The sequence below is a fragment of the Argentina anserina genome, chromosome 7, assembly GCF_933775445.1.
Source record: "Argentina anserina chromosome 7, drPotAnse1.1, whole genome shotgun sequence".
Classification (NCBI taxonomy): domain Eukaryota; kingdom Viridiplantae; phylum Streptophyta; class Magnoliopsida; order Rosales; family Rosaceae; genus Argentina; species Argentina anserina.
The window spans coordinates 11,088,115-11,102,936 of NC_065878.1; the positions used below are offsets into that span (position 1 = coordinate 11,088,115).

Here is a 14,822-nt window from a genome sequence, read left to right on the forward strand (position 1 = left end):
GCGGCCGGCCGGAGGTGGCGCGTGTGCCCCACGCGCCGCCACCTGCGGCGGTGTGAATAGTTTTGACAGAAAGGGTATTTGGGTAATTTACTGTGTAACGGTAAATGTAAATGTAAATTTTATTTACTACGGTAAATGTAATTAAATTTTACCTTCGGTAAATGTAAATATAAATTACTTTCAGTAATTTGTAAAAGGGTAATTTAGTAAATTTTATTTACTGAGATTGTATTTACATTTAAATAGTACGTATACGTATAAAAATACGTATTAATATTTATACGTACAGAAATACGTACATAATATTTATACGTACAGAAATACGTATTAATATTTATACGTACAGAAATACGTATTAATATTTATACGTACATAAATACATATATAATACTTATACGTACAAAAAAAAATACGTATTAATGGTATATTTGTACAGTAAACGTGAATAGTAATAGTGAACAGTAACTTCGTAAAACCGAAAATTGCTGAACAGTATCCAATTATTACTGTTTCGGCATTTAAAGGTTTACGAAACGATTCTTAATGCTTTTCTTATCTTTTCAAGGTGATCGTTAAATCGAGGAAAGGAATTATCATCGGGCATTGTGAAATTACGCTCGAGTCGATAAGGTGAGTAAAATCTCACGTATTTACGAATATACCCTCGCGGTGATTCAATATTTTGCAAGAGTATTTATAATGAATTACAAACATGTATACAATATAGTGGATTACATATATACCGTATAAATGGTAATAAGTACATATATATTTAGTTCATTATATTATATACTGTTATTAATTCATTAGAAATGGTCATTTCAATGACGAGAAATTGGTATTGAGTATGTGTTGTGAAATATGACATGTATAAGATATAGTGGACTATATATATATGGTATAAATGGTAAATAAGTACGGATATATATAGTTTGCTATATATTATACTGTTATGATTTAATTGAGATTATATCGAGCATAATTTTGAATTGTACAATATGATGTGTGATTATTGTACGTGTTATTAACACAGTGATTGTTAAAATGTCGATTTGTCTTCGGACTTGATTTTGTACAATATGATGTGAGATTATTGTACGTATTGGCAAGTCGGAACCTAGCCTTTGGCCGGGCGAAAGTTACGATACAGTTAGAGCTCTAGTCTGTCAGCCATAGTACTTCATGTGAGGTAACGGGTGGTTATCTACTCATGAGTACTCAGATTGTTTTGGATGTTGGGTAGCGGGTGGTTACCCAATATCACCATAGTACTTCATGTGAGGTAACGGGTGGTTATCTACTCATGAGTACTCAGATTGTTTTGGATGTTGGGTAGCGGGTGGTTACCCAATATCAGCGTAGTACTGCATGTGAGGTAACGGGTGGTTATCTGCTCATGGGTACTCAGACTGTTTTGGATGTTGGGTAGCGGGTGGCTATCCAATATCAGCGGTGTATTACGAGAGGGGTAACAGATGTGTACCAGCGTTCTTGGTACCCGTATTATAAATGCATTTGGGTAACCAGAAGGGTTACTTAATTCCTCATGAGCGTTTTATTTTCATATTTCTTTGGGACAACCTGATGGACCGTCCATTGACTCATGAGGGCATTTATATTTGTTGATTGTGATTTTTCGTATAAATTGATATGCGAACTGTATTGTCATTTTACTCATACGAGCTATAAGCTTACCGGGTTTGTGTTTACAATCCCGGTGCACCAATTCAATGGTGTAGGGGATAAATCCACAGGTGTTGATTAGCGGAGATTGAGGGACGACTCCGGAGACTCGAAGTCGTTCGTACCCTGCTTGTGGTGAAGATTCTCGTGTGGATTGGTGTGTGAGATTAGTGTGGTCTATTTGTGAGTTTTGTGAGAGATGGTGAGGATTATTACAGTTCCATCTTATGTAATGTTAAATTATAAATTTGGTTTGTAATAATCGGTTTGACTGAGTTGTATTTGGAACTCAGAGATGATCCGCTGTGCACGTTAAATGATTTCATTTTCATTGAGATTGTTTTGGTGTTCTAACGACTTTGAGATTTTGAGTTTTTAGGCTCGAAATTTTGGGGTCGTTACAACCTTGTTTACATTAATTCCAAAATCAGTTACCTTTTCTATGACATGTGGATGATGATTGTCATTTTCATCATCGAGGTGTGCATGCATAATCCAATTATGAAGAGGATCAATGTCATTCTAAAGTGGTTTACTAGCAACATGAAGTAGATCGATATAACTGTTTTCATTAATCACATTATCATTTGCTTGTTTATCACGTAGTCGTAATTTTATGTGATTTATCTTTTCTTACTTTTCCCAATAGTGCTCGAGGAGAACACTCCTTATCTAGATCTCATTTGAGAGGATGTCAAGGTCTTCAAGGAGACAAAGAGTCGAAGACTACTACTTTTTCAGTATCTCTCAAATTGATTAATTAATAAGAAAAACTCTTTTTTGAGAGTTCGAGATATACTGAAGTCGAGAACTCAAAATAAATAAGTGAAAAATTTCAGATATTTCCTTAAAATATCGTATATATATATATCAAACATATCATAAATATCGGAGATATTTTATGTTATCGGAGAAATATCATAAATACGAGAAAATATAACTAAGATATATTATTTTTATAAAAAAAATATAAAAAAATATCGGATATTTTAAGAATATTTTGAGCTTTGCTCCCTACCAAACCCGCGACAAACTTCTATCATCAAAAACGTAAACAGCCACCAAAACAAAACAGATTCCGTCGGGCGTCGACAACGCAAAACAAAAACGCCACGTGTCCCATTAAGGTCAACGTCATCCCGAAACCGACCTCCTTACTCCCAAGTCCCAACTCTCCCCTCTTTCCCTCCCATTAAACACTGACGTAGACTCCCCCACAAACCTCCACCACCAACCTAACCGACGCTCCTTCCTTCCTTTCGGTTTCGGACTCTCTCTCTCTCTCCCCCGACCCGACCCGACCCGCCCCATGGCCGTGGTCTCCTCCTCCCTGGAGAGGATCCAAGTCCCGCCGCAGCAGCAGCACCCCGTCGTCGAGCCCTCGCCGTCCCGATTCTCCACCGACTCCGACGCCGCCTCGTCCTCTCCGCTCGTCTCGTGCTCCGCCGACACTCCTGATCGCTCCGATCCTTCCTTCGCTTCTCCCTGCTCCGCCGATCAGGTCCGGCCTCTCTTCTTCTTCTCCTCCTCCTTGTTCTCATTTCCACTTTGCTTCTTACTGCTTCTGTCAAATGTATGCTTTCGAATTCGGTTGCGGTTGTTGTTGCTAGTTTTCGTGTTGCATTTTGATTTTGTGAGGAGAGATTTAGCTTAGTTCTAGAGAATTAAGCACTTGCTGAAGAAGCGATTTTAGTAAGAGTGGAGCTTATGAGTGATAATCTATGCTTATGTGTTTAAATTTTGGTTTGATGTGCTTATGAGTTTGCTATGCTTTTTTGATTCTCTAGTCTGCTGCGAGATTGAGGAGTGAGGAGTATCGGCAGTTGTTTCGGCTTCCACCTGATGAAGTAAGTCAACAAAAGCTTTTATTTTCGGTGATTCGGTGTTTAAATGAAGTAGATAGAGGAATATGCTTCAGAATCTTGATGCAATTGTTATAAGTGTTTGTCTTTTTCGTGTGCTTATGATATCCTACTGCTCCTGCTTGACTTTTTGATGGTCCATTCTGCAAAATTATTATGAAGAAAATTGAGTTGATGAGTAATATCATACAGCACGAGTTAAAATTTACTTATTGGTAAGATCCTACAATGTGAATAACAATCCTAATGTTTCGGCAATTACACATTGGAGGTATTGGTGATAGAGGAGTTTGCTTATCTGGTTGTCTTTTGTAGTTGAGTTGGAAGTTATGATAGAAAGGACCCCCCTGGGGTAAATTATATTAAAATATTTCTTGACAATTGCGAGCAATATAAACAGAATTTGGGGTTTATAAATCACTTGTATGTCAAGGTGGTTTTGTACAGTTTTGTTACCTTTTGAAACATGTGTACATATGTGGAGGAACAAGCCCTCACATATTGATTCACATATATCTCAGTTTCTAATTCTGGAGGTTTTAGTGTGCTTGTTAGTTAAGAGAACTTGTGGTATTCTCTTTTCTCACACACCATCACATACTCACACTGAGACTGCTACTCATGGCGTTGAGTATGAGTTGTATATGCTATTGGAATATATGTTCGACATTAAACTTGTCTCTCTATTTTATTTTTTACTGTAGGCCCTCATTGAAGATTTCAATTGTGCATTCCAGGAGAATATACTTATTCAGGTTAGTTTAATGTTTATTCTATAGGCTATCATTCAGAATTTAACTTGGTGTTAAAGTTTATATTCGTGATAGTATTGCATCAGCATTCTCTAAATTATTTTACTTTTGATTGCATTAGCATTCTCTAAAGTTTAGTTTCTTTGGTCTAAAGTTCTATTTTCTATTTTCTCTCTAACTTCTTGATTGAATTGCCATCTTAACTCTCTCTCTCTCTCTCTCTCTCTCTTGTAGGGTCATATGTACCTGTTTGTTCATCACATTTGCTTTTACTCAAATATATTTGGATATGAGACAAAGGTATGATCTTCAATTTATGTTCAACTTTTAAGAGATTGAATTTTGGAATTGTTGTATTGAGTATATCAATCACTTGTACATAGGTTATACAAAAGAGACATTTATGCAAAAGTATACCTATGTAAATTTATGCAAACGATGAAACTTGCTTAGATATTTTGTAGTGAATATTTGAGGAATCTGTTGGTTGAAAAATATTCCTTTCTTTTTCACAAATGTCGCATATCTCCAAATAATAAATAGATTTAAATGTTGAATTGTTGATAGGTTTTTGTAATGAGTGTAACTATTCATTTTGACAGTTATTTTTCTAAGAACCTTTAGCACTCTTGGATATTAGAGACAACAAATCTGTTATACATAGCAAATTATTTGATCAAGGGATAAAAAATTCATATGGATTGTGCCAGCTTGAAATTTAATCACAAAACCACATGGAATTGATATTGTATGTTTTGATTGCTTTAAAGAAACAATTCTTGGATCACACTATAATGAAAATAATAATTGAATAAGTGGTTTGTTTAGGAAAAATTTGTTCTATGTATGTATTTAGTGTTGGAGTTCCTGGCTTATGCCTAAAAAGGGATAGACTTGTTTCCTGTAGATCCAGACAGTTCCATAAATTGTTCTAAGAGCTTCAAATATGAATCACTTTTTCTGCTCAGTAGTTGCTTCTGGACTCGGAAGAATTACTATGATGTACTAACAAGTAAATTCTACTTCAGAAAATTATCCCGTTCCAGGAAGTCACAAGTGTAAGAAGAGCAAAGACGGCAGGGATCTTTCCTAATGCCATAGAAATTTTTGCTGGAGACAAAAAGGTAGTGGTAACTGAAGTTCTGAAGTTTATATCTTGTTATACTTTGTGCTGTTGATATCACACCCTGGCCTAAACCTTTATTGCTGTCATACAATATTAGGCTCCATGTCTTACATCACTTATTGATATGGCAGTACTTCTTTGCATCGTTTCTATCACGAGATGAAGCTTATAGAATCATAAATGATGGTTGGGCGCAATGTGTTGATGGTGCCAAAGTGACTACAGAACAGCAGGTAGTAGTGATAAAGATGGTTTTGTTACAATGTATTTGTTCAAACAACTGCTGTAATGAAGGATGTCATACTGTAATGAACAGCATATAGTGGTTGCAATTTAAGTGTTTTCTCTGCTTAAGTCTATGATTTTAAACATATCTGTATCGAAATTGCACCTGATTAAGGCATTCAGTAGTATTTTTAAATTTTTTAATTCCTTTGGTCAGGTGCAGCTTACAAATCTTGGTCACTGCACCAGTTCGTTATATCTCTCTTGTTTGCTTAGTTAGTGAAAAGGATTGGATGCTTTTTGATAGCCAGACATGATATATGGGGAAAGATATAAATTGATAGTCCTTATGATTATGATGTCAATCACGATAAAGCAATTAAAGGATAGGAATTTGTTGTGGTAAAAAAAAACGCTTCTCTTAATTTACTTAACTCTGTGACATGTTAAACTTAATTGTAATGTATCATCAAGCTTTTGCGTGTCTTATGAGCTTTCTATACACAGTTTATCATTTTAAACATCTTTAAGGTTTGGGTAATCACTTATCTTTATTGCCCTCATAATTGCATCAACTTGCCTCACATGTACTTGATGGAAAAGATGACACGAGTCTAATGGAAAGGGTTGTACCCCAGTTGTAAACCTTTCTCATATGCACGTTTCCTTTTCCAGGAATCAATCTCTGAAACTAAAAACCAAGAGAATGGAGCTGTAATTGAAAAAGTGGAGAGCTCCAATTGCTTAGTTAATGATCTGGATTCTACTGACAGGTACTTCAGTATCATTAGCGATTTGCGCAAATATCTGATTTTTATCACTCAAAAATAATTTTTTTTTTGCTTTATGTTGGTCAGGGACACGTATACTCATATTTCAAAAGATTCCGAGCTCCCACCCAAAGTTGAAGACGATTCCGCATTGACATTGCTTCCAGACCCACAAGGTGTTGTCAGAGAGGATATAAAACCAGTTCTGAACGGTGAACCGTCATCTTCAAGTGATACCATGTTTTGGAAGGAAGAAGATTCTGATGCCCCAAACAGTATGTTTACTGTATAGCTAGGGTCATCAATGATGTTGCTTCATTTGTCCAAGTCTCAAAGATGAGTTTGCAGATATCTTGGGTCATTCCTTTTCGGATTGTGCTATGTTACTGTTGAGTGTTGAGTTTAGATTGGTAACACAAGGTCAGGGTAGTAAACTAGATTTCTTGCAAGTGATGCATCACTTCATAAGTATGAAATGTTGTGGTCTTTGGACGATGGTGTGTATATGAACGCTTGATTGTGTGCATATTTTTATAGATGGACACAATTGTATTGCACAAGTCTCTAGGCTATTAATGGTAAATGGGTAGAGGATGAAGTTGGTCATGGGTTCAAAAATTTGGTAAATTGCGTGCAAAGCAATTGTATTGCACAAGTCTCTAGGCTATTAATGGTAAATGGGTAAGAGGATGAAGCTGGTCATGGGTTTAAAAATTTGGTAAATTGTGTGCAAAGGTTGATTTAGGTAATTTAGTTAAATCATCACTGATGTTGTATTCATTAGTTCTAGTTTATGTTTTTATAAATGGAAATTAAGCTGGTTATATGTGACATGCAGTTCCAGACTTTTATACAAAGGTTGCAGAGTCGCAGTTTCCGGTATTTCATCTTCTTGTCTGCAATCATATATTATGTTTATAATTTCTTTAACTTCATTATAATTACAGTGTGAAGTACGTTCTTCTGCCTTTAGTTTGACTTGATATCCAAATGTAGATCTTTTAATCTTTAGCTTTCAATGGGTACAAGACATTTCACCTATTGATCACTGTGGTAGCACAATCTTGCTTTGACATTGTACTCAAATGAATTTACTGAAGATGTTTGACTGGGATTACCAGTTTTCTGGAAAATATTGAACTATACCATGATATTTTTTTGTAGTTGTCAAGCACCACTTCTGAATAGTCGCTTGAATTTTAGTTCATGTTTTGTAAGGAACCATAGCATCACCCACAAACACCAACAAATTTGTACAAAGATAAAATCTGAAGCCAATAAAAAGTTTCCAAAAAGGCGATGAGAATGATGTGAGTGACTGGAAACATATTGTTAATGGTTGGAAAAAAAATTGGTTTACTGCTTGAGATATAAGGGTACATCACATTTTTTACTTGAAGAGTCAAATTGACATGTGCAAGGGAAAATTTGTAAATTTCAAATATAGAGGAGAATTGCTTTATTTAGAACAAAGGTTGTGTGGGCACTATATTTCAATCATCTTTAGTCTGCATTGTGTTTTTTCTTTCAATAACAAAGCAAGCACTTGTGTAAAGCAATTTGAATTTTTGCATGTCTTTTGACATGCAGATAACGGTTGAAGACTTCTTTAGATTCTTTTACTCTGATGATGTGTTCAGTGAATCATTCCATCAAAGTTGTGGAGATAAAGGTAAATGCTATGAATTTGATGAGTTTCTTGTATTTAATTATGTTATCATTGGAGTTTCATGGTGACTACTTTTTGTAGCATGGACACTGTTCTAATTCTTGCTCTTTGCTTATGTGATACTTTTCAGAGTTCAGGTGCACTTCGTGGCACCCTCATGAAAAGTTTGGACATGCCCGTGATGTTTCATTTCAGCATCCTATTAAAATCTATTTTGGTATTGCTGCATATCTGCTATATTTAACTTTGTTGGTGGATTATTTTTTATAGTTCAGTCTTTAAGTATGATAAATAATGTTTGTGTTGTTATAAAGGTGCAAAATTTGGTAGCTGTCAGGAGCTCCAGAAATTTCGAGTACACAGAAACAGGTTAACATGATGTTGTTTATTGTACCATTCATGTTTTTTGAATAGGTTTTGCAGTATAATTTAATTGTAAAAAGAAGGTGAAGTAAAGGGTGGGTTCCATTCCAGTTTGGAAAATTCAGAACTGGTTTTTGTTGAGCCACATTGCTTGCATGTATTATACTGAATTGAATTGTGATCCATCTACTTTGCTTTTATTTCATTTTATTTTTTGGGTTCTTTCTTTCCTGTACTTTGCATAGCGGCATGCATAAAATGACATTACCTTATGTAATGACAATAGTGCTCGAAAGATTTTCTGTAATTTTTGTGGTGCTTTTAAATTTTGGCAGTCATTTAGTTATTGAGACATCACAAGAGATCAATGATGTACCTTATGGAGATTATTTTCGGGTTGAGGTGATCCATTCCTTCCACTTTATTTGTTAATAATGTCAACTTCCCTTTATTATTTTTGCCACACAGGTCTTTGAAAGTTATCCTAATGATTTATTGATTGTGAATTTGTGAAATATACAGTTTTTGCAGATTTGGATCATATTAGTAAATATCTTTATCGAACACTTATTGGTAACTTAATTCACTTATTGCTTTCCTTGTGTCTAATATTAGGGGCTTTGGGATGTGGAGAGAGATACTAAATCAAAGAACTGCTGCAATCTAAAGATTTACTTGAATGTGGCATTTTCAAAAAGAACTGTTTGGAAAGGTGTGCTCTTGACATCCCGTGCTTGTTTTGATTTATCATCGTTTTATATTAGTCAACATGAAGCTTAAGATGTGAAATCATGTGAAAGACCTGAGAAATGTTAAAAGTTCCAAAAATGTATGACCTGGTACGTTCAATGCACAAGGAGTTGGATGTTGTACAAATAAGTATATGCTATGCTATGCATTTAAGTTGTACAGTATTCAGAAATTGAAAGATACGATAATACAGATGACATCACAGTTTAGAAAGGTTATAAAGATGTCTAATTGTGTCAGGAATTGGAATTTAATTCTATGTGAGATTATTTGGTTCATGATAAGTTTAGCAAATTTATTTTCAGCTCATGAGTAAACTTTGATTCTTAAGAAACATACTAAAGTGTAGAGCAAGACGGTACCTATTAAAGTGTGAGAAAAATTTAGTTTACTAAGTTCTGATCACTCTGATTCATTAGTTCCTTTTGTTCACTAAGAAGTGCAAATTGTAAATCAATCCCAATTTAATATCTTTTTCCAGATTAGAGCGATTGTCGGGGATTGGTTAATTCTTCTCAATCAAATATAGTTGGGGTTCTCGATTCTTTTGCTTTCACGGTGAATGGTATTTTTATTGTTACTCTAATGAGTGTTACAGAACCATAATTAGAGTCGGCTCATTTATGGATCTATGTTATTATATCTTGCATATCTTTATGAGGTGTCATTAGATTTATGTTAAATAATTAAAGTTTTACAATGTAAATAACCTGTGTATAAGACTGTTGGCCCTCATGATTACATGTTCACTTTCTGAAACCATGTATATGTGTTTGCCAAACAGTCTTGACCTTGTCAGTTTAAGAAGTTTAATCTTGATCTGATGGGAAGTCCCGTGTTCACACAGGAAAGATAGTGCAGTCTACCTTGGAAGAATGTCGAGAGGTTTTTGCTACCTGGATCAACATGGTAACATCTATTCCTTTATCTACTGATTGGTTGATGCAACCATGTCAAATGTGGAGCTCGTCTTAGTGTTAGTATTGACCAAAGAGTGCGTGCACGTTCAATGTCTTTTTTGTCTTTTTTCAGGCACATGAATTGTTGAAGAAGAAAGATCTTGAAAAATCAGAAGGTTAGACTACTGTACACACATAAATGGACTTGTTATTGCAAATATAATACAATCAATTAGGGTAGTGCAATTATTTTTTAGTTTACTAACAGGTTGGTTCATGAAACTATTAATAAATCAGAGAGTTTTCCTACAGTTAGCATGGTTCAGAAATGTGAAGTTCGTCCTTCAGAGGAACCTAGTGATCACACTAGCATGCAACAGATACCTGCATCCATAAGCCCTAAGCAGCAAGTCAGCAGTCAATTTCAAAAAAGTCCAAGTGATAATGACTCTCATACCACATTATTGGGAGGTTATATGATGAAATTAGGGTCATCTTTGAGGAGTCAAAGCCGTCTTTCACTGATCATAGTTGTCATTGTTGCTGTGATATTCATAATGCAGGTATGTACTCTCTTATTAATCTGCAATTACATGCCAAACAATGAGATAGAGTAACCAAGAACATGTATACCGTTGTAATTCTGTAAATGGAGTGGTGTTGAGGGTTTATGTCTGAAGAAAAGTTGGGAGGGTTCAATCTTAAGGGGATTTCTTGAGTGTTTTTCTCTTTGATCGTAGTTGAGCATACTTGCGCTACTAGTCAGACCCCAACATATCCATGTGCACTCTCCTGTGGACTACACGAGTGGGGTGGGTGGTGCCATAGGTGGAAGATCTTCTGAAGTTATTACTTGGCTGGAGAAGCGAGTTCACACCCTTAAAGACGATATGAACCTGGTTGAAGCTCGGCTAGAGAGCATGCGACGTGAGCATGCTCTCCTAAAAGCTCAACTTGAAGATTTCAAGCATCTTGGTAAACATAAATAACATCGAGCTGTAAATCCTCATTTCTTTTGGTGATTATATTTTATTATTAAGAAATGTATGTTGTTCCAGTTAGAAAGTTAGCAGCATGTTGTAATCTAGAACCAATAGGCGTGTATAAAATTTTCTCAAAGCCAATATCTGTTATAGAGAAATACAAATCACTTCTTAATTGCCGAACAGTATTCACTTAGCAGCCACCCGTACTGCCAAAAAGTAGGAAAGAATAATCTCTTTTTTTTTTCTGTTTATTCAAGTAACCCTTCCATTTAGATGCGAAGGAACCAATTCATGTAGTCAATTGTCAATATGTTAGTTGATGCATCCTACGATACCTCCCTCCATCTTACACCATTAATACAAAATTTGAAATTAGGTGGATCAGAGGGGTCACCAAGCTTCAATTCCGGTGATCCGGTCACTCTGGTGCACAAAAGGTAGAAGGGTACGTTGTCATTTATAAACTCGTCAAAATCAATTTGCAAGGTTTACATATGTGAAAGTGAGTGATCGATTCGATGGAGTCGCAATTTCACTTGAATATATGCAAATGGCCATTATTGCACGCCTTCGATCGAGTCACAAGTTCACTACTAGGCTTAATGGTTGAAACTCAAATGTAAACACCAAAACCCGCCCCCACGTACATGATTAGTATCCTTACAAGTTTTCTCCGAGTAATATGTTAAGGTGTTAAGGTGCTTGGATTGACAACAGGGCTAGCCCTGGGGCTAGGCCTAGCAGGCGGCTGCTTAGAGCCCCCAACCCATGTAGGCCGCCGAAAAAAAATAAGGCGGTTATATTTTTTAGTTAAAAATAATATTATATATATGATTAAGGTGAAGTAGAAAGTTTTAGGTTTTTAAAATTTTTCTTTGCGGCTGTGACTCTGCGAGTTTTAGTGAATTCTTCTCAGTTTCATACAGCCATACTTTGATCTTATTATTTTGTTGGCTATATCCATAATTATTTTTATCTTATTTTAATTGTTCATTATTTGCTTCTCCATGAAAAATAATTTTTTTTAGTTTCCAACATATTTGGGAATTGGGCAATAGAGAAAGAACAATTTCAATTCAACTATTTAGCTTGATTTATTCCCTAACAGTCGTATGAAGAGGGCTCCTTTTTGGTTTTTTTTTGTTAAAAAACAATTATTAAATTCAACTTGTGGGTAAATCTTGTCTGCAGATTTTAATTTACAAACTATGTTGCGTTCGTAGAAAAAAATATTGTGACTATATTAAAAGGTAAGGAGCCCCATCTTTTCGCTCCGCCTATAGCCCCGAAAATCTCAAGGCCGGCACTAATTGACAACAACCCCGATTTATAATGCAGAAGAGTAAGGCTACTGGCTACAACGGCACTTGGCCTTCAATGGTTGTGAAAACCACCGACCTCTAAATCTAAAAGATCAATTGAATTCTAGACTTGTAATCGAAAACCCTTCTTTTGTATCTAACTCTTCGTATGTTACACATTTTCCATATTTTGTGTGTGCATAGAGGGTATAGGTTGAAGTCGTGAAGATAAAGGCCCCTCCTTTGATAGTGGAACATCATCAAATTGAGTCTTCAAAATTTTGAAGTGTTGCACTCGTTCTAACGGTCCCATGTTCACATCAACTGATTTGATATCTTTTGTTTCAAATATGTAATATATATACATACATACATATATATTGGCTCTTTTAAAATAAAAATAGAGATTTGTAACGGCGCTAAATCCAGATGTTAGTTGGGTTCAGGCGAATTGCCAGCCGTTCATAATGTTCTTGAATTGGTGGATTGTCTCTCTCAAATATAAATAACATTTTTCAAGGAAAAAAAAAAGATGTTTAACGAGCTAGCTAGATTGCAAGTTTTCATTCTCTATATGTACACCTCATCAAAATTGTAAGGTTTTTCTTTCTTTGGCCTGAACTGTTATTGTTCTTAACCAAGAGCAAAATGGACAGAGTACGATAGTTGCTAAAAGCTGCGGCGCGTGCTATATTTGGCCATGATATATATTGGACTAAATAGGTAAATTTCCCAATCAATCCAACTGTCTTAATTCTCTTAAGAGTAGCTTCTAGTTCTTGGCCTACCAATGGTTATCCAATAAAACAAAGATGATAAGCCATGCAACGTTATATTGATGTTGGATTATGATATGTCATAGGAATACCGATGGTTTGGACAGAATTGCAGGAAGTGGCCGGAAGATGACGAATCTTACTGGGCCTCATAGTTTCTGATGTTGAATGATGGTACGGTGGATTTCCTTGTAAATCTTTTTTGGTAGGGACAAAGGTTATGCTAGGTTTCGAGCATTATAATCACGAGGTGGAGCAACGTCGACTGAGCAAACAGATGGAGCGGACGAGGGTTTGGTTTTTATTTTGTGCGAAAAAACTAGCTAACCTCAAACAGAGACCGAGAGAGCGGACGGTGGTGCCCTAGCTGGTTGGTTATAGCCAATGCTGATCGTCGAGCTCTGGAGGAGAGCTAGCTAGAGAGAGAACAAGACGAAATGTATATGGAATAATAGAGGATGGGAACAGATGAATCCTTTCAGACCAATCAGTGGTGCAAATTATTACTTGTAATCTTGTATAATGGCCGGTTTGCTTTGCCCAAAACGGATAAATGAATTCTTGAACTTAAATAAACTATGCTAGCATTAATTATTGATTTCGATAATATTGATCCATGACTTGAACGTACGTACATACTAGCAAAATACTCATCTAATTACTTAATTATATAGAACACCAATTCAACTATTCATAGAGCCTGCTGATTTGGGTACGTAAAATTCGTATTCAGCTATATATAGTTGAAGACGATGTCACTAACAATTGAGAACAGTGTCATCCGGGTACAGAATTAGAGAGTTGATGGATGTGTGTTGCAGTCGATCCTTCCTTTTGTGAAAACCAACTCAACCTCACAAGTTTCATATATATACAGTATCAAGTTAGAAATCACCTTTCATCCTTCTAATTTAATTAGCACTATCTTCCCATAATCCCGTTTATGATCTAACACAGTAATTAATTTAGAAAATTACTCTAAATTAAACAATTTTGGTTTAAAACTCATCAGTAGGAGTCTTCCCCCAGGATTAACTTCAAGGTGCAGCCCGCCCGGTTTTTCGATTCTAGTTTTGTCTCTGGTTTTGCCAACCGGGTTTTAACGTTGCAAACTTGCAATTGAAGATAGAGTTAAATTCTGACGATGATGGGTTTCTTTTAGCAGCACCGCCGTTGGTGATGGATCGATCGATGTCCGCACTTTGATCTCTGCGCTACTGAACGACTCCATGCACGTATTTGTATGAATGTATGCATGACATGTATATATAGTATCATATGGTATCAAAAGTACGAAATGAGTTGACCTCATTTTACGTCATTCAACTTCACACTGAAACATACTTTTGCCTCGAATATTAGTTTAGCTATGAACTTTTTTTTTTGGGTCAAAGTTCAGTTATGAACTGGATCTACATTACTAGGTCCTAACCTTTATAAGTGCAGGGCCGCCCTGTGCTTAACGAGGCCTCAGACGAAAATTAAAAAAAAATAATTAAAAAAATATTTATCACTAATTAAATAAAATTTAAGACCCTCACATTCATAATGAAATGTATTTTATATTTCATCATGATGTCAACGTTATCTGCCATGTTAAGGTCATCCCTCATTATAGGGAAGAAGATAGAAAATAGATGGAAAGTCGGATTCAAGAACT

General features: G+C 35.6%; 1 protein-coding gene across 1 annotated transcript; it reads left to right on the forward strand.

Moving 5' to 3' along the window:
* Window positions 1-2,942: 2,942 nt before the first annotated feature.
* LOC126801489 (protein VASCULAR ASSOCIATED DEATH 1, chloroplastic) lies at window positions 2,943-11,323 on the forward strand. Its single transcript, XM_050528852.1, has 18 exons — window positions 2,943-3,184; window positions 3,471-3,530; window positions 4,250-4,300; window positions 4,532-4,597; window positions 5,326-5,421; window positions 5,555-5,656; window positions 6,324-6,421; window positions 6,506-6,693; window positions 7,257-7,297; window positions 8,009-8,090; window positions 8,218-8,304; window positions 8,402-8,456; window positions 8,786-8,852; window positions 9,066-9,162; window positions 10,048-10,109; window positions 10,233-10,275; window positions 10,412-10,662; window positions 10,840-11,323. Exons 1-18 carry the CDS (start codon window positions 2,993-2,995, stop codon window positions 11,086-11,088), a joined length of 1,887 nt encoding a protein of 628 aa, XP_050384809.1. The 5' UTR covers window positions 2,943-2,992; the 3' UTR covers window positions 11,089-11,323.
* The last annotated feature ends 3,499 nt before the right edge of the window (window positions 11,324-14,822 follow it).

What these genes read in the sequence shown, in the direction of transcription:
- LOC126801489 (XM_050528852.1), top strand. Translation starts at nt 2,993, where the DNA reads ATGGCCGTGGTCTCCTCCTCCCTGGAGAGGATCCAAGTCCCGCCGCAG. An exon ending in TCAAAGTTGTGGAGATAAAG is followed by an intron (nt 8,091 to 8,217) that starts GTAAATGCTATG and finishes GATACTTTTCAG; the next exon opens with AGTTCAGGTGCACTTCGTGG. An exon ending in TCCTATTAAAATCTATTTTG is followed by an intron (nt 8,305 to 8,401) that starts GTATTGCTGCAT and finishes GTTGTTATAAAG; the next exon opens with GTGCAAAATTTGGTAGCTGT.